The sequence below is a fragment of the Leguminivora glycinivorella genome, chromosome 8 (assembly GCF_023078275.1).
Source record: "Leguminivora glycinivorella isolate SPB_JAAS2020 chromosome 8, LegGlyc_1.1, whole genome shotgun sequence".
NCBI lineage: Eukaryota > Metazoa > Arthropoda > Insecta > Lepidoptera > Tortricidae > Leguminivora > Leguminivora glycinivorella.
Genome location: NC_062978.1, coordinates 13,786,478 through 13,808,175, shown reverse-complemented (window position 1 = coordinate 13,808,175; position 21,698 = coordinate 13,786,478). Strand labels below are relative to the sequence as shown.

Genomic DNA, 21,698 nt, shown 5'->3' with positions numbered 1-21,698 from the left:
CTTAGATATTTTCACTTGCAAACTGCGCTCGGCTGACTGAATGACTGAATAGACGAGGTTCGCCATTACGTGAGGCTTGAAAGGAGCGAACAGGATTAAACGTTATACAGCTGGAGTGAATCGTGGTTCAGGAAGGGATTTGACCTTTTGTTAGGATTGTGTAACATGCTGTTAGCTATGAGAATATTGACAATCTTGTTGCTAGATTACGTGCAAGAAATTGTAGCGTGTCCAGTTTTGAAATCAACATTGTCATGGATTTACAATGCCGTAGTTGATCTAAGAAAATGGGAATTACCTTTATATAAATTTGTTCATACTGTAATTGTTCATGCGTTAAATATTGGGTGAAAACTTACATGCAAGACTAGAAACTTAGGTACAAGATATTAGAAGTAATTATTATATATAAGCGGTTATATCGTTAACTCAATTTTCCTTTTTATTTACAATGCTGATTCATAAGATTAGAGTATTTTAGGGATTTGATATTATCAGTGCATTAGGTCGCACGTGCATCACCATCAGTCATGTAGGTAGGTATGCATCTTTTGTGTTGCGGCCGTCATGAATAGGTACAAGTCCTATAAAAAGTTGCTCTGCCACAAATTTTGTCTGAATTCACCCATTTAACACGAGACACATTTTAAAAAGTCAAACCATGAACATTTGTGCTATGTTCCTATTCTCATCTCGAGACAATTGTCTATCTATCTACATCTCGCATCATGGCCCAAGGGAACAGTTGTTTCCAATGTTGGCTCGTAAAACTTGTACGTACACGAGCCGGGAAATTTTACTTTTCCCACCCTAACGAATTATTTTACGAAACGTCTGATAAACTACTGTTTTATTGGTTGTTCCGGTGCTTTTTTGTGAGGACGCCAACAATTTGGTGAATCGATGTCTGGTTTAGATTTGGCGCTTTTTATTATTATTGGGTTTTATACACAAGAGGCTGCAAAATGTTTTCTTTTGGATTAGGTAACATTCCGTTTTGAGATACTGAAAGGATTTTATCCATTAAATAGCGTTTCAGTAATTAACAATAGCCATATTTTGTAAAAAAGAAAAATTCCTTTTCGTTTCAGTTGTTAGTTCAAGAACAATTTCGCTTGAGGTACAGTACCTACAGTAGTTTATGCCAAATTCGTTAGTCATCCATTTTGCAGCTCAAACGAAATTCGACGACCTAACTAACCAAAGTCAAAATTACATCTGATAACATCAGTATCACACTAATACGGAAGTGAGAGAGAGCTATACGATAAGCTACAGAGAGTGATTGGTTCCTGCAATCCTGCAAGATCCGGGATCTTCATCCGGACATACAAAATCATAGTTGGAACAAAGGCAAATTAATAGGTATTTGTTCAGTTACATCAACATTATGGTTATACAACCGTCATGCTACTGTACACACTAGCCACTATCCCGCCGTGTTCACTGTATAGTCTACAACGCATTTCGTTGCTATTCAACAGAACTACCCCCGCGCTACTGCTATGGTCTGCGTCAAACGATTTATATTTTTTTCCGTGGCCGCACAAAACAGGTCGGCCTTAAATGATTAAACGCTTTATCTTAAAACAACGGCGGTGTCTGACCCAGCCCAACCCAGAGGTTTTTTCTCATAAATATAACGAAATGATCGTTTTCACCAGATGCGGGTGCACCAGCGGTGGGACAATATTATTCCGACGCACGCGAGTAATCCGCGTCGTCCCGTGACAAACGATGCGATTAGCATCGGAACGCGCTACGAGTTAAGCTAGGGTTGTCAACATTTTAATTTGTAAATGTGCTTAAAGTCACGTGCAACGTTTTAATATGAGTCTATTATATTATTTTCAATTATGAAATTCAATGTACGAGTATATATTATAACTCGTATTATTTTTGTGTTTAAACCTCAGTAAAGGAAACAATAGGTACTTATATTACTACATATTACATACTTACATACATACTAATTTATTTTACTTTGACATAGGTACTTATTTATAAAAGTACCGATTGTGTATAAGGCACGGTTGTGCGGTTTTTGACCTTGATAAAGATCCTTGATATGAATAATATTAAATATCCAGCCATATTTTTTTGGTTTTAATCACTGACCCCATTTTATGATGTACAGTCGGGCTCATAAATATGTAAACATTTTTTCACCTTATTGCAACGAGTGAAGGTGAAGAAATGGGCACATATTTATGAACTATACTGTACAAACATATTATTTTTAGTTATTCTTGACTAGTTGGCAACCCTAAACAGTTGTCACCGTTATCTGCGATTAGGATGACTCTGTCGACTGCCCCGCTGATTTCCTTCCCAATAAATGGAGGATTTTCAGACAAATAAATTGTAAAAGAACTTTTTCGATTTCCAGATTTGGCTGTTAAGTACACAAAAACTCAATCTAGTTAACGGGAAATAAAAGGTACATTTACATATACACGAAGTTTCCAAAGAGGATCGAGTATATAGAGAAATACTGTCAAAGTAAAATTTGTAGTGAGTGCGCACATATTGCCATCTCTCGATACAGGATTTAAACTTTTGAACTTCAGTTTTGACAATTGTTTAAATTATAAATTGAAATAAATATCATACTCGAAAGAAAAAACGACAAGGCCCACTGGTGGCCGAGCCGGGAATCGAACCCGGGTCTTCAGCTTACGCGGCTAACGTCTTCACCAGTAGACCACACGCGCGGTGGCGGGTGGGTACTGAGTAATAAAAAGAAAAAATATATTATTTCAATTGGTAATAACTCTGAAACTAGGCGATATCCAGTAAAGTTTATATGTGTGTGTTTATTATAGTCTCTAAATGTGGTAAAGAATACACTGTTAAAATCTTTTTGATTATTCATGCCCACGGTGTATATGTTTTATAAGTTAATAATTAAACATAATTTGTGTCGACTTTAGGTAAATTTTTATTCCTACTCCACGTGTCCATAACAGCGGAGTACCTTGACCATACAAGGTTACTTTGTCCGTTGTATAAAAAAAAAACAATTTTTCATGGCTGGGCACTTACCTATTGATTTTTTAAACGACACAAAACGCTGGCAGAAGAAAAAACATATCTAGCTCATAATATCGTTTTCGCTAATATTAATTCAAACAAATAGGTTTTCATGAGTGGACAAAGTAACCTTGGGTGCGTAACGATTGATATAACTTTTTTTGATATATTTTTAGTCGTAATAACGATCATTTGATATAATTATTGAATCATATAATATACTAAAAAATCGTACAATTCTTATTTAATATAATGATCATTTTTTCGAATAACATTAATCATAACATACTTTGAGTATAATGATTATTTCCGATAATAAATACTAATTCCTTCTAAAGCACAAGTTAGAATTTAAAAAAATGTACAATTAATTAAATCCATCATTTACCAGAAAATTAGATTAGGTTAGAATTGTAACCCAGACACAACGAGCTGCTAACAGAAAAATTAAGTTAGGTTAGAACTGTGACCCTTAAACATATGTACCTACTGCTATCTGAAAAGTAGGTTAGGTTAGAACTGTGATCCCTTCAAAAAAGAATAAAATTAATGCATGAAATGTTTTATACTGTTTACTAGTTATATTCTACTAGTATAGTAAACTTGTGGGGTTAAAGTACCTGGTTATTAAGGTGTATTAACAGCTGAATAGTATTCTGTGGTGTAAGAGAAACCCCAGCTTATTAAGTGTAAAAAAAAGCTTTGATTTATTCACTTGGTTTCGTTGGGACACCAATTGAACGGTATATGGACTGTGATGGACGGGACATTTTAAACTTTAAAAAATAAAATAGTGCAAACGCAAATGAAAAGCGTATACAGTAGTTTTCGTTTGGTTTTCATATAATTATGATAGTATGAAAGTGCATCCGTTTATTACGACTCCGGTTTTAACGACCAAGCTCTTTTTACGACGTAATTTTACACAAAATTCGTCCGTCAAGTCCGGTTACTACGACGAGCGACGACGGTTTTACTAGTAAATTGAGGAAACAAAATGCCATTTCTGCCCCGCGCACGGCCACCTGTCTTGTCTACAAGTAACAAGATGAAATTGTAGCCATGTGACTTTTTGGAGCATTGATTTTAACGATTTGAACAATTTATGGCCTAATCTTATAAGCTAAATAGAGCCCACGTTTTATTTTTCAATTATAGATCGTTCAATTACTACCAATTTTTTTTTACCAAAAGTTCGAATGTCATATTTCTTAGGAAACTCGAGGTCCAAGGAATACGACTCTTTATTATTACGACAGTAATTTGCCGGTGATGAGCGAGCAAACATACCAAAAATGACTTTTTACCGCACCCAGTGGTAAAGGCTTACTTTGCTATTCGAAAACAGATAACAAAATTGCATTTTATCCACAAGAGTGCAAAGTAATTTCATACAAATTTCAACTTGATGTCTGAAGCTGACTGGTAGAATTTACTTTTTGAATCATAAATACTTATTGAATACATTAATTAATTTGATGTTTTATAGTCAGTATTTTGTTCGTGCTGGTGTGGTAAAAAATGTTGTGTTTCATTCGGTGGCAAAGTTCGTTTAACCTTAGTGCCTTGAAACCCTCGCAACGCTCAAGATTCCACTTTTTGAACCACTCGCTATGCTCGAGGATCAATATTGGAATCTTTCGCTTGCTTGGGTATCAATATTGGCACGTGCGGTTAAACAACAACTTTGCCCCCTTGTAAAACAAATAACTATTTTCTGACAAAGAGAAAACAAAGTATTATATACACGTGTAAGTAAACCTATTTATTGAAATGTTTTAGTGATAGTGACATTATTAATTTTAATTTAAAAAATAAAGTTCTTTTTGTACGACGTCCGGTTACGTACGACGTAATATCAGCGGTCCCTTGAGCGTCGTTATAACCAGACTCTACTGTATTCCTGTTTTTTTTTCTTCATTTGGACATAATTATATTTAGTCAATTTAACCTTTCATTGGCCTTTGCAATATAATCAAACTCTAAATTGTCCCCGTCTTTTTATTTTTGTCAAGCTCCCGATATTTCGACACAGTGACATGCATCATGATTCGGAAAAGCTAATGTTTTCGTGTTCATAATGCATGTGACTGCGTGAAAATATTGGAACCTGGATAAAAATAAAAAGAAGTGAATCACGGTCTATAATAAATATAATAATTAATAATATATTGGTCAATATAAGTCAAGTGTAAAGAAGTTCAAATACTTACACCTGTTACTGCAATATAATTATACCAATTAAAACGTTTTTTTTTTCAACTCCTTAATTTCTAAGAGTGGAACTAAAATATAAGCAGTTTCATGTGTTCTTCCTACCCCTTTTGGGAATACAGGTGAGAGTATATGTATGGTGTTTCGTTGATGTTCATTTATTTACTTACGTCGAAAAAAGTCACTAGTAGCAAAACAACTTGTAGGCAGTCGCATCGCAACCGATATGGATTTCTTTCAAGTCCCCTATATCCAGGGACTTCATTAAAGAAAATCCGAATGAAATGAGATAAACTTTGTCCTTATCTAATTACCCGTTATTTTTCGCTTTCTCTTTCATGCCAATTATTTATCTTATCTCGTCGTCCTGGCTTTAGTTTGGTAATAGAAACAGACAGTGGCATAGTTATTGTGTGAGCTAATTGGACTAAAGTACGGAATGTGATTACGAGGGACCGCTTGTCTCAAGAACTTTAGTGCTGTTCTTAGTTTCGGGTAGCTACTTATTTGTTTTGTGTACTATTCATAATCAAATACATATATACAAGGATATTTCTGGAGCCCGTTTCATGGAAACTTGTAACTTGTTAAACTGCAAGTCTCTCACTGATAAACAGAAACTTCGGCTTAGTATAACAAGTTTCCTATTTATAGGCTAAGCATTAAAAGGTGTAGAGGGAAATGCGAAGAACACCTTTGATTACGTAACTTTGTTTGGGCTAGTTCGAACCTTAACATATCCAAAGTTCCCGGTCGAAGAAAACCGGGGGGGATAGGGTATGAAGGTCCCTTTTTTCGGTTTTACGTTGATACTAATCGGAAGAAAAAACGGAAACAAATACCTTTTTAGGGTTCCGTAGTCAACTAGAAACCCTTATAGTTTCGCCATGTCTGTCTGTCCGTCTGTCCGTCCGTCCGTCCGTCCGTCCGTCCGTCCGTCCGTCCGTCCGTCCGTCCGTCCGTCCGTCCGTCCGTCCGTCCGTCCGTCCGTCCGTCCGTCCGTCCGTCCGTCCGTCCGCGGATAATCTCAGTAACCGTTAGCACTAGAAAGCTGAAATTTGGTACCAATATGTATATCAATCACGCCAACAAAGTGCAAAAATAAAAAATTGAAAAAAATGTTTTATTAGGGTACCCCCCCTACATGTAAAGTGGGGGCTGATTTTTTTTTTCATTCCAACCCCAACGTGTGATATATTGTTGGATAGGTATTAAAAAATGAATAAGGGTTTACTACGATCGTTTTTTGATAATATTAATATTTTCGGAAATAATCGCTCCTAAAGGAAAAAAAAGTGCGCCCCCCCCCCCTCTAACTTTTGAACCATATGTTTAAAAATAAAAAATATGACAAAAATCACAAAAGTAGAACTTTATAAATACTTTCTAGGAAAATTGTTTTGAACTTGATAGGTTCAGTAGTTTTTGAGAAAAATACGGAAAACTACGGAACCCTACACTGAGCGTGGCCCGACACGCTCTTGGCCGGTTTTTTATTTAACTCATCTTCACGCATAAACTTTAAGGAGTAAACGTGATGGTGGTTTAAGGGGCTCCACACGGTTTTCATCGATTTATGAAAAGTCTTGATAACAAACTCCTAAATTTGCACTACAGATAGAATTATAAGACCATCGGCCATCGGTTTTTCAATCTTTTATCTCTATTTTTTTATGATTTTTTGAATCATGGTCCAAAAACACTTTTTTCGAAATTTGATTTTAGTGAAATTACATGAAATCGACATGTTTTTGATTTACCTTTGACTTTTCTAAAAATTCAAGAGAGATTTCAATTTTAAACTAATTAAAACAAAAGTTATGACTAAAATCTTTCACCTTTGATGCCAAATATCATAGAAACAATGGGCTGTAAAGTAATTATGATATTTACTATTTTGTTTAAAGACAATGCTGTTAATATGATAGGCTTAAGAAACTATTGGGTTGGTAAGAAAGTAATGAGCGATCGATTGAATTCCACATAAAATTTTTGAGAGAGTTCTAGAATCTTCTATGGTCGAAAGTATATAAAGGGCGAGTCGCACAGTTTCTCGTCAGTCATTCACTAGCTGTCGCCGAGCTAATATAAGGAAGAAAATGGACGAATTAGAAGTGCATGTAAGGCATTGCTTACTATATGAATTTCAGTCTGGCCATTCAGCCGCCGAAGCAGTGCGTAATATATGTCAGCGTGTTGCTCCTGAAGTTGTGTCTGAGGCCACGGCGAAACGATGGTTCCAGCGGTTTCGTAGTGGCGACTTTTCATTATCAGATCAACCTAAGTCTGGTCGACCGGTGAAGATTGATGTAGCCAAATTAAAAACCTTAATTGAAGGAGATCCGAGGCTAACGAGTCCTACTCTTGCTACCGAGTTAGGCTGCTCTCATGTCACCATAGAAACACATTTACACGAGTTGGGAAAAAACTACAAATACAGTGTTTGGATACCGCACGAACTTGATAGAGATCAACTAAACCGCCGTGCCGATATCTGCATACAACTTCTGTCTTTTCGCCGCACATTCAACTGGTTGGACCATCTTATCACTGGAGATGAAAAATGGGTCTTATATATAAATCACACACGCAAACGTCAGTGGCTAGCTCCAAACGAAAAAGGAATAGAGGCACCAAAAACAGAGCCTCACCCGAAAAAAGTTATGCTGTCCGTTTGGTGGGATATTCATGGTATTATTCACTGGGAACTCCTACCAAGTGGAATGACTGTTACCGCATCAGTATACTGTAATCAGCTTGAAAATTTAAACCAAAAAATCTGTCAGAATCGTCCACAGCATGCTAAAGTTTTTTTCTTACACGACAATGCTCGCCCACACATTGCAAAAGTGACTCGGCTAAAGCTATTGGAGCTAGGTTGGAAAGTGATACCTCATCCACCGTACTCTCCAGACATGGCACCTACGGATTACGCATTGTTCAGATCGCTAAGTAATGCCTTGAATGAAAAAAAGTTCGATGATCAAGCCCATCTACGACAGTCTGAGTTTTTTGAATCTAAACCTAAGAACTTCTTCGCCGATGCTATTCATTCTTTACCAGAATGATGGAGACAAGAAGTAGATAACGAAGGCCGTTATATTTTTGATAAATGATTAAAATAATAAATTAAATAAAAATTACAATATTGGTTATGATTCGCTCATTACTTTCTTACCAACCCAATATCATAATATCAATGGATTCAAATTGAAGGTCATTGGCACAGAGAACGCCCTTAAGTGGTTTAAGCATGAAGAGGAGTTTTAAATTTTTTTATTGTTTTTATTTTGATTGATTGACTTCGAAATTCTGTTATGTGAGCACCAAATTGACAGCATCTAAAAACATTTAAGAGTGGATGTTTTGAAACCTATACGAGATATCGAAAACATGACTGAATGAAACTTGATATAAATTCACCTATATCGTCCCTAAGATGCATAGTTTCCAAAATTTGAAAATTACAGAAAAAAGAACGTGTCAAGCAACGTAACGGTTTTATCTCAACATATTGTTCGCGAATTCCTGCGCTGATCTTGGAATGGCTTGTAAGAACGTTTACAATGTAACGTATAGAACTCTCCTCAAAATCCCTCACATAACTGTCATTTCGCACCGTCTTAATAAACACGTAGTAACTTCGGTGTCGGTGTTCGGAAAAATCCTTTGATATATTGGATCGTTACTCGCGCCATCTCCTACGGCGGGACGCGAATTGTTAATCGGGCAATTTGTCACGATCGCGCCCGGTGTTCTGAGGAGCGTTCGCTGAGCAAACGAGTTCCAACGAAAGGCTGTAAAATATCCGGCACAGTTACGAGTAAGTATCCGGTGACCAAAAAATTTCGTGCGGTTTTTATGATAAATATCAAAGTCTTGTAGATTTATTTATAAAAACATTTATTCATTTATATAAGCACCCTCGCATTCTACAATTCTTTTCCAACGAAATACTAGTTTATTTATCCCGTCCTCGTAAAAGCTTCTACTTTTGGAAGCAAAAAACTTGGCAACCTCCTCTTCGATATCAACTTGATTACGAAATTTTTTATTTGTCATATGATTATTTAAAGCCAAGAAAAGGTGATAATCCGTTGGAGACATGTCAGGAGAATACGGAGGATGAGGTAGTAACTCCCATTTTAAAACCTTGATTTTTTCCAGAGTGAGCTTGGCAACGTGTGGCCTAGCGTTGTCTTGTAAAAATATTACTTTCTTCCGGTTAACTAGTCCAGGATGTTTCTGAAGTAAAGATTTGTGTACACGATCGAGCTGCATCGAGTAGACTTCGGCAGTAATTGATTGACCCTCGGGAAGAAACTCGTAGTGTATTATACCAGCAGCGGTCCACCACACACAAAGCATGATCTTCTGGCAATGAATTGGAGTCTTCGATGTATGTGGTACTGGTTGGTTTGGGGATAACCAGTGATGGGTTCGTTTTGTGTTATAGTACACAATCCATTTTTCATCAGCTGTAAGTAAACAGTCCAAAAACGGCTCGGTTTTATAGCGCGAAAGCATTGCTGAACAAACTGATACTCGGTGAAACCTGTGTTCATCTGATAATTCATGAGGGACCCATCTACTTAGCTTCCATGACTTACCTAACTGATGTAAGTGCAAACGAATTGTTTCGTCACTAACACCAAACATTTGCGAAAGTTCCTGACAAGTTAATTTTGAGTCATTTTCTATGACAGCCTGTAATTCTTTATCGTCAATAACAGAGGGTCTTCCCGAACGAGGTAAATCTTCAAGCGACTCGTCACCAGACAAGAACCTTTGAAACCACTTTTGTGCAGTGCGTTCTGATACTGCATTTTCACCGAATGCCGTACATATTTTACGAGACGCTTCTGCAGCTTTGGTGCCGAGTTTAAATTCGTAAAGCAAGCAAGCCCGAATCACACAAGCATTGACAGACATTTTGGTCAAAAATAATTTGGTTAAGAAAAGCGTATTAACAAGAGGGAGTGCCTCAATAAACTGACGAGTCTGTGCACGTTATGTTGATACTAAATGCTGGGAGCTAGAAATCATAACAGGTCAAAACATGTCTTTTTAGCGAGCGACGACTAAAACCGCACGAACTTTTTTGGTCACCGGATAAAAATATCTGGGTTTGACACTTTCGAAACCGGGCTCTACGCGGCGCTACGACATTTTCGCTACATACGGGGAAACCCATGTAATCGGCTACGCTTCTACGAGCGGTGTGCCCGACAGTCGGGTTCTTGGTAGCGAAAGTGTTAATCGTGTCTCGTGAATGTCATATTTTTCCCCTATGCTAAGTCTATTAACTCAGAAAAATATGTATCATAAGTGTTATCGAGTTAATAAATATATACTTATGCGTGTAAGAAAATAAATAAATAATACATATTATTAACCCTTAAATGCATGAATTTTTCTTTTAACGAGATATTAATATATATGATAGACAACGGTTTTCTGACTCTGGGAAAAATAATAAAAAAAATATTTAATACCGATTTTAATACTAAGTAAACCAGTGTTAGAAGTTAAACAGGCCAAAACTTATTTATATAAATATTGGTAAGTTTTATTTGTTAAGTTTTACTACTATTAGAAAGGTACACTATTTGTGAAACCCCCATGATAAAATGTTTAAACATAAACTAATAACTAACTCCGAAAAAATCTGCCTAAATCACATACTAAAAATCGCCATCATCCTGTTTTTTCACACATTTCTGCCATTTCATCTTTATCCTTAAATAATATAAATAGTAAATCACTATATTATTTAATTTATATAATTATTTATTAAATAATAATAAATACTGAATAATAATTAAGCTATAAATGTGATTTTGGATAGCTACATATTGAGCCACAGGCCATCAAATTTATGATGCATATATATTATAATATAATGGTGATATATTATATCACCATGCATTTAAGGGTTAAAGGACATTTTTTACACAGATTGACTGAGCCCCACGATAAGCTCAAGAAGTCTTGTATTATGGGTACTCAGCACAACGATATATATAATATACAAATACATATAATCATACATAGAACACATCCATGACTCAGGAACAAATATCTGTGCTCATCACACAAATAAATGCCCTTACCGGGATTCAAACCCGGGACCGCGGCTTAGCAGGCAGGGTCACTAATCCGCTAGGCCAGACCGGTCGTCAAAACTTCAAAACAAAACTCCTTGATATTTATGTTTATCTTGCGCTACGGCATGTCGTTCTTCAAGAAGCGAATATTTCGGAATCTTAAACGTTGGCAACGCATACATAATGACTCTGATGTTGCTGTATGTCCAAAGGCGACAATGACTGCTTTCTACTATCAGGCTGCCCGTCTGATCATTGGATGTCTTTTACATAAAAAACATTGTTTATGCAAACAGACCAACAATATTAATTTATTGAATGAAGAGTTCACAGTAAAAGTAAACCAATTTGCAAAATCAATCACGACTTATACGGAAAGTGGCTTGTCGAAGAAGCGCAGTCGCAAGCTTGTAAAAGCAACTTGTCTATTTACTTAACTCCAACACAACACTTTTGTGGTTATTTGATGTCATATGAATTTTGTTTTTCATGCTTTTAATAATTCCTATTTATATGGCGATTTAACTCTATTATTTTATTCAAAGCCTTTTTGTAGTGACTGTTTGTATTGAACAGAAGGAAAGCTAATCTAGGAACCGCTCATCGGCCATCAGTTTAATGTTTTAATATTTATTTTGGGTACAAACGATACATGGTTCTGGTAACTAGAATCTAAACATAAATTATAAACCGATATCGATAATGATTGTGTATCAAAGGAAAAGATCGTTTTACAAAAGCTGGCACGAATTGAATGAACAAAACTTTGATTATATGGGTGGCACCTGTATCGATATACAGTCGTAACCAGAGATGTCATATCGTCACTACTTTGAAAAAATCTCGTATCTCACACTGCTCCTCAAAGTTAAAACGCAGTAGGTAAGTCTGTATGCATTTCATACATACTTACTATAATTTTCTTTTCATTAACAGAAGAAAATATAAGTTTTTTTTCAAAGTAGCGACGATATACAAGGTGCTCGCGAGGAACCCATATAACTCGGCATATTCTTGGTCACATTTTAAGACTAAAATGTCATATAAACTTTTCTAGATTTCGTCTAGTTTCAGAGTTATTGCCAATTTAAAAAAAAAACATTTCCGTATTGTTACTCAGTAGAAAAGGTTTCTTAACGGCGCTGATGCGCAATTGTGGAGTATAGTCTCACAGTAGTCATTGATAGATGTCAAAATGTGACAAGAAAAACTTCCAAATAATTTGGTTTTTAGAAAAATAAATGAAGGAACTCTTTTTAATTGCCAACTTTATGGATAAAAAAATTTTTTTATGTGAAAATACGTCCAAAAAAGTAAAACAAAAAAACAAAAAAAAATTTTTTTTTGGCGAAAAATTTTAAAATTCATGTAACATTTTTTCTTTCTTTTTGCCTCAGAAACGCGTGGTTCAAGTTATGCGGGTTCCTCGCGAGCACCTTGTATAAACAAACGTATCTACTTAGCGTGTCAAATGAACTCAGTAAAATCCACTGAGATGTCCGTCTTTAATCACAGTTTGCAGCTTTCGCGCGTCAATTTTTGTAAGTCGAAGTCAACAACAACATAAAAAAAATGCCTCGTAACGTGATATTTATTGCAACAACACAAAAATTATGAACACTCAAGGGCTTGAGACATATTTAAAATCACAGCACAAAATCAGTGCAATCAAACAACTTCAGCGCAAAATTTGACACGCTTGGCCCCTATACAAATAGATGTACTTATTTCTTCTATCTAAATCTAGTTCATAACAGAACTATCAAGAACTACCATTTTTTTGGTTCATCTGTCAAAGGCATGCACATTTTGATTCACTTATTTGTTCCATTCATGCCAGTTCTTTGAATTGACCTGTACTATTAAAATAGGGTGACTGATACGGATACTATAGCTACCTCGTAATAAGTAGCCACCCTTTAAAGTAACACTTGTTTTCACTTGTTTCTTTCAAATTTGTTAGCAAACGCCAATTAATATGTATTAGCCAATAGCACCCTGTCAAAACTGCATAAAATCTGCAAAGATTTAAAATTCATAGTTGCACCGTTGTCAACAGGTCTCCGGCCGTTGTCGAGTGTCCGGGCGGAATCTCTGGACGTCGTCAAAGTGACAGGGGTGTCGGGCGGCGAAGCCACGCTACCGTGCGACACTCGATCTCCCCAGCCGCCTGATGCCCTGCTGCTCGTCGTGTGGTATAAGGACGACGTGCCTATTTACAGGTGAGTTTTAGCTTAGGTTTTATTTTTGGCAGAGCTTTTTATGGCAGTTGCAGATTGTTACACATTTCAGAGAAGTAAAGCCTGGCCAGAAATATATGACTATTGTCAGAAGGGCGCTGTTATTTTGATGTATGGGGTGACAGTTCAGTATGAAAAAAATAGTTCTAATGAATCGCAACATGGCGCGTAGTCATATATTTCTGGCCAGGCTTTAACTCGAAGTTGTGAAAATTTACACACCAGAGTTATGAATATGTAGTTCAGAATAAATACTCTTTATTGGCACACCTCAGCAAAAGATACAGGGGAGATAAAACACATGATTATTTATCAATAAAGACTTTGGGTAGCGGAATTAAAAAATACATAATCAAAAAGAATAGGTGTTACAAACTGCTATGTACTTACACTATATTATATATACTAAGCACGCATCCTCGGGGATGAAAATGTTATTGTAAACGTCAGGTTTCTGTGAAATTAATAATGTTTACTTAACCCTTGCACGGGCGGGGCTCTCACACTGCTACTGTGCCTCTTTGTATAAACCAACCATTTTTGAACTAAACGCGTACTTCTATTTGGCCCGACATTTCGAACGTCATATTACGTTCGTGGTCACGGGCAGAGTGCCCTAGTTTTTCATTTTCAATGCCTTTTTTTATTTAAGAAAATGTAATACATTTATATCTATGAAAACCTATTAAACAGGAGTTATCGATCAACCAAGTCAAATAAATATATCTTTGAAGTGCAATGTTCTCCACAAGAATGTGCAGTATTCTTCAAATGAAAACACACTATTACATTATATTGATAATTTTGCCAATAGGTTTTTTGCAGGATTCCCAGGAAATTAAACATGAACCCTTCCGAGCAGTCTCGGCACGTGTAGTACTGCTGACCTTAGCACGGTCACTGCCCACAGATGGGACAAGGAAAATCTTGTCATTACAAACCGTATTTAAGTTTGAAATTCAGATTGTGGCAGTGAACCTGTTAACTCACAGTCATCCCCAAAAGAGATGACATACCAACTCACAAAATACCAAACCAAACAAGTTTAAGCATTAGTGCGTTTTCACATTATCCGATCCGATATCGGATGTAGGACCGATATCCCATAAATTGAAGCCGCCATCTTTGATTTTTGCTTTTGAAATCCTTCCGATATCCGATATCGGATCGGATAATGTGAAAACGTAGATACTTAGTGTCAAAACCACCAAACTTAAGTGGGACTGGTCTGTCCAAGTATTAAAATAAGTACAGATGTTCTAAATTAGTCAAAGAGTGGGTATTACAACTAAAATATATAATAAAAAATAGCTTTTTACCAAAACAACGTTTAAAAAAACGACCCCTCTCTGAACGAATTTCTACTTAACTAAGATAATATGATTTGATTTTCATACATGAAATAATAATGATGTAACGCCGTCAGACTAAGTACTAAGTATTATGAATAAAGCTTAATGAGGTATTAATTAAACGTTATAATGATACACAAACATCCTACTTTGTAATAAATATGAGGACAGCAAAATAAAGTTCTATATGAAAGTAACAAACTCATACAAAGAATAAAATATAACTTATTCTAAGTATGCTTGAACGTACGCGAACAGATTCATTATGCTTACATACGAGTGTTTACTACATCGCTTCACGATTACCACGAAGCGAGTCTTCATAAGCTCTCGTTGCCTTTAAACTTGCAGATGTACATACATTTTTGGTCGTATTCAACCAGTTCAACAGCCCTTTTATATATTTTCTCTTTTTATGTTGTATTCTGCTCGCGTGCAGAAACAACGACCTGAAAACCGCTCCTACCACGTATTGTCTGCGACATTTTGCTATTGGGGTTTTTCTTTTCCGTTTTGCCGTACAGAAAATTGGAAACTTTATTTAAAACCTTGTTAAAACTTTTTTTTGGGTTCAAGAACACGGGTGAATTTACTGACTTTTTTGTTTTTAGATTTGTAAAAATAGTAATTTTAGTAGTAGAACAGAATATAAGCAAAAAAGGTATAATTCGAGGACTTATTATTATAATGCCGACAGCGAATGTGGGCAGGTTGTAAATATTAAAAATCCCGGTTTTGTTAACCTGCTGTTCATTGTTTATCCTAATAGTGAAACAATTTTCATCACCTACTGACTAACTACATACACGAGACAATAAACTCCTATGTGCATTGCTTTACCTACCTACATAATTATGTACCTACTTAAATCGTCTGGCTTCGGGTTTTAACTAAACTTCTTAAATAAAACAACTCTTAACAAACTGGTGGATTTTATAGATATATTTTTGTCAATGAGTATAATATTCAGTAGGTACTACCGTTCGTTTTAATTTTGTTGGACCTGACCTGATTAATAAGATAAAACCATGAAACTTTATATTTTAGCACTTGATAAGAAATCATTAAACATATATTTAAATTCACATACAGGTCGAACGCGATTAATTAACATTATTTTTACCTTTAAAATAAACATGGTGGGAAATAAACATTAACTAAAAGCGGGTAGATTATATTTATTTGTCTACCCCGAACATTTATATAAATTAATATCGGGTAGTTTTGTGTTGTTTACATCTCCGGTGACATTTTGCTGGGACGTCAGTCTTCCGCGACCACGGCCAGTGCAACCTGGCCGAAACGTTGGGAAAAAAGGTAAAAATAATGTTAATTAATCGCGTTCGACCTGTATGTGACTTTAAATATGTGTACAAAGCGCGAGAACTTAAAGTGTTATATCATTAAACATCTTGATAAGGGATAAGGATAGGGATAGGGATAGGGATAGGGATAGCGATAGGGATAGCGATAGGGATAGCGATAGGGATAGCGATAGGGATAGCGATAGCGATAGCTCGAAGTAACATAAATATGACATTTACCCTATAAAAAGTTCATACCTATATTAACTGTGATAATTTCTGTTAATTAATTTTATCATGGTACTAAATAGGTCAGGTTAAGGAGCAAGTACATTTATATATTCTTACCTACTTACCTACTCATTAAAAATACTACCTACCTATTACTACTAATTAAAAATACTCACTTGCACATAAATCAACATACCTAGTACTCGTACTTATAACATTAACATTTTATTTGCATAACATTTACATTGCCGCACGTGTACACTATGTGTAACAGCCAAGATTCATAGCTAAATCGCTGTCTGACAATGTGTGAATATTTTATAAATCGCTCAGGCACACATTTGTTATGCATGACCGACCCTGCGAGTGCCAAATTAGTTTGGGCACAAATGCTGGGAGAGCAAAATGTTTGATCAGATTAAACGGCTTTTTGTGCCCGGGATTTTGTTTGTGAAACGACATGTTGTTTGTCACAGCTTATTAATACGTTTATGTTTGTGAAACAGACATACGATAACCTGAACTGAACGCGCGCTCCGAGTCTATATGGGATTAGAATAAAAGCCGTTTGGTAGTACAAATCTCCATCGGCAGTCACAGAGTAAACACAATCCAACTCGATCGATGCAAGCTTCTAAATTAGATTTTGTTTTTCTGTGTACGGCTTAGGGTAGAAAATCTGTTGCGAGTTAATAGGTTTTATATATTTTTTTACATTAATAGGCTTCTCGCATAGCGCCGTTGAAGATCATTTGTCATCGAATTAATTAACTGTCATCTTTACTTTGGCAGTTTTCTCATTCAATCTTGGACGTGTTCTGAGATGAGAGAGGTTAGGTAGGCATAGGGCGTATCATTTCGTTATAACTACTTTTAGTATACCTAACTACTTTCATATGGATAGTAAGTAAAAAAATAATGTTCAGTCTGCATCAGCATTACAGAAGTTCCGGGAGCCAAGATTGATTTATTTAACTACTACAGAGAGGCAAAGGTTTTTTTTTATATCTAGACTTTAATTAGCCTTACATAACCAACTGGTTCCTTATCACGATGAATACCAAAAAAATAATTCTAATTCAAAATCTTTATAAAAGAAATTCAACCAAAACAGTCCGCTCTGGTTCCACATGATAAGGCCCAAAGTTTATTTACTCTAAATTTGCAAAGTACTTGTGTTGTCATCAGAAAAAAGTTCAATAAAATTCATATTGTATCGAAGATTTCATTTCAAGGAAGACCCAAAAATGTTTATTATGACACAATTTATTTTGTTTCGCTGAACAATAGCTTTTATTTTTTATTCAAAAAAAATAATGTTTCTCGGTAACGTTAACACGCTTTGAAAGTAATTTACCTGTTACAAAGGACTGTAACCATTATTGTTTGACTTTTTATCAATTATAAATATAATTATGTAATATGCATTTTGTGATGACTTATTAATTACACTCATTTACACAACATAGAAATGATTTACATTATAAATATTAAACATGTAAAATCGGGTAACTCACGTAAAATTGTCGAAGGTCGCTCGACATGTTTCGCTCCGTAACGAGGAGCATTTTCATTGAGCACGCGCGATGCTGATGAATTTTAAGTGAGTTACCCGATTTTACATGTTTAATATGTCAGTGTCTCACGGTAGTTTTATTACTAAAATTTACATTATAGTCTGTGTCCATAAAATCGGGCCATAAATGTATGTAACTAGAAATAATTATATTATTATTAAAAACCTAGAATGGGAATCTAATTACCTTTGTATAATTATTATCTCTCCACACGAGAGGAGCGTATAACGCTAGTTATAAGTGTTATAACATAACGTCAGATACTACGCACCTTTTTGTATTTAGTTAGAAAATAGTTCTGAGGCTGTGTTTTGTGTACAAGATTGGCAAAATGGAATGTAATTACATAATTACATTCCTTTTGCCAATCTTGTACACAAAATTACTAACAAAGTTTAAAAATACAACTTAAAACAAAATTGTACCTATATAAATCAAGTAAGTAAGTATAATACCTACGAGCGTATCACTCTAGTTCGATAAACTTTATCGCATCGATGCGTTCCTACCGCACTTACAAATAGTGCGAAAAGGACGGCCTAGCGTTATATCGTTTATCAGGCGATCTGGCTGGTGTAGGTGAGGCTAATAGTATCAGTATAATCAATAATCAACAGTTATGGCGGGCTTGACGCTTCATATTATTCAACTCCTTTAACAAGATAATTTTACGAATCTATCGAGTGAGGTATACTTACGTAGGGTTTTGACATATTAGAATCCTGAACTTTAATTACATCTCACGTACCTAAACATGAAATTTACCCTAACTATGTCGTGTATAAAACTTAGATCTCATTCACATTAGTTTATGAGTATTGGTTTATTGGTTGAGGTGTGCAATAAAGAGTATTTTGTATTGTATTGTTTATGTTTTAATGTAGGTAATTACAAATTAGTCTAAACGTGAAATGTATAGCTTATACATACATGGTACCTAATCCATAAAAGCGCAGTTGCTTAAATATTTATTAATAACAGACTTATTAAACATAGCAACAAACTTACAAGCCGAGCATTCACTTTTACAAAATACTCTATTCCACGAAATACGCCTACGAAAAAACTACAAACCCCATTACGAGAATTACGACCTTTATATTTACCCCTACATCAAACAAAACGGTCAACACTGCGTAAACGTGTATATATCATCAATAAAACGTTATATTACAAGGCAAAGCAGTCCATTTGATCCTTATTATTTACGTCTAATATATTATGTGTACCCAAACCATAATCCTTTAGCTATCCTCTTTGTCGCCTAGCTCATGAGCGATTATGATGAATACATTCTATTGCAGCAAGCATCTCGAAGTTGATTGATGATCTGGGCTTAGTAAGTGTTTGCCGATGTAAGGACCGGCGCGTGCCATGAAATATTTATATGTATTTAAGGGTTAAGAATTGATAAGATTACAAATTGTAGGAATTTTAAAAACATTACAAAGATGCCCATGTGGTAACTGGTTAGGATTTTAAATTTTCACCACCCCCTTTTCTCCCATGGGTGTTGTACGAGTAGGTCGATTGTGGGATATCACTGCAATATCCAGATATCGTTTATTCTTTCAACCCCGTGAATTGCTAAGAGTGGTAATAAAACTTTCGAGAGTTTCATGTGCTCTCTCCCTTCTGGTAATACAGACGTGAGTACGTTTATATGTATTAAGAATAATATTCGAATCATTTCATTGTTTAATTAAATACGACATGACATCTAAGTGTGTTTTCAAATTATCCGATCCGATATCGGATGTAGGACCGATATCCTATACTGCCCACTGCCCCCACAGATGGGACAAGGAAAATCTTGTTATTACAAACCGTATTAAAGTTTTAAATTCAGATTGTGGCATTGAACCTGTTAACTCACAGTCATCCCCAAAAGAGATTTCATACCAACTCACAAAATACCAAACCAAACAAGTTTAAGCATTAGTGCGTTTTCACATTATCCGATCCGATATCGGATGTAGGACCGATAGCCCATACATTGAAGCCGCCAAATTTGATTTTTGTCTTTGTAATCCTTCCGACATCCGATATCGGAACGTATAATGTGAAAACGCACTTAGCACGGTGAGTCTTTACCCGAAAATACATTGAAATAAATAATCCATACTAATATTATAAATGGGAAAGTGTGTGTGTCTGTTTGTTTGTCCGTCTTTAACGGCAAAACGGAGCGATGAATTGACGTGACGATGATTTTTTAAGTGGAGATAGTTGAAGGGATGGAGAGTGACATAGGCTACTTTTTTCTTCGCTCGCGTTAAGCCGCGGGAAAAAGCTAGTTACTTATAAATGTAATATATAACATTATATAATATGTAATATTTTATATTTTATTAAACTGTTATATGTATTATTAGAATTTTCACATTGAATTATTCGATTTTTTAAATCATTGGTGATTATCATAATTCGTAATATACCTCAAGCTTAAATATGGGCTAAAAGTTTACCTCAAGAATAATCCACAGTTAACAACAAAATTAAAAGAAAGGACGTGAAACAAATTATATCTAAAATCAGACTTACTGGAAGATGCTCGTACAACAAGCGAAATGAATTCATTATGCCTATCCGCGCCCATTTATATTCAAATTTCGCGCTTTTAAGCAAAAACAATTGTCGCCTTTTAATTGTGTAGAATTCTCACAAGGCGCTGACTGTCCCCGCACAGGAAAATAAATGGCTGACGATAAATTATAATTTCAAGCAGGTAGATGTTAACGACCTACGAATTGTGGGGGCTAATTTTGTTGAGTGTGTAATTGGTACTTTGCCTTTTGCTGTTTGTGGGATTGCGATGAAGAGGTTGTGAGATTTTAACTTCTTCCTTGTATAATTTTGTTACTGAAAACGTATGTATAAGGTGTACCGTATACCAAAGAGGATCGAGTATTATAGAGAGTTACTGTCAAAGTAAAATGTGTAATCACAGTGCATCGACTGCCATCTCTCGATACAAACTTAAAACTTTTGAACCTCAGTTTTGACAATTTGGCCCATATTGTTAGCGTGATATGTGTTAAAATGTCGAATATTAATATTAGCGCCATCTAGCCGAGCGTTCCCCAAAGGTGTAACGCTATAACGCTATCTAGGCCGCTGTACCTTTTTCTCTATGGCTTTGGGGTACGTTTTTTTCTTAGACCTTATCCGTCTATACGGAGTTACATATTATGTCTTTGCTTATACTTACGTTTTCAGTAAGAAATACGCGGCTACTTTTAAGTAGACCCCCTTTCGTACGTATGCAAGGGGGTCTACTTTTTTCTGCAATTGACTGTACTACATTTTTGAGTAGGCACCCAATGGATGCAATTTGATCGAAACTTTACACAAAATACTTGTTAGAGCGTCCTGACATGTGGTACCTTTTGATTGAAAACAATGCATGTTTATATATAACCAAGAAACTTAATTTTATACAGGTTTTTTCTACGTTACGATATGGTGTGGTATTTATGTTAAATGCACAATAAAGAAATACTTATCTACATTGTAAGTCTCGTCGTCGTGTCGGAAAAAACACGAAGGCATAAATAAAAATGTCCGACCACCACCCGTTGACGCGTACCTATGTATTCTACTGTTACAATCTAATGTAGGCTAGAAAGAAACTTAAGTT

At 35.6% G+C, this 21,698-nt stretch overlaps 1 protein-coding gene across 1 annotated transcript in view; it reads left to right on the top strand.

Annotated features, from left to right (window-relative positions):
- Positions 1-21,698, top strand: part of LOC125228567 (hemicentin-1-like) — a 160,994-nt gene that overhangs the window by 94,029 nt on the left and 45,267 nt on the right. Inside the window, exon 3 of the mRNA XM_048133178.1 lies at positions 13,414-13,576. Within this exon, the coding sequence (XP_047989135.1) occupies positions 13,414-13,576 (163 nt within the window). The remainder of the gene's footprint in view (positions 1-13,413; positions 13,577-21,698) is intronic.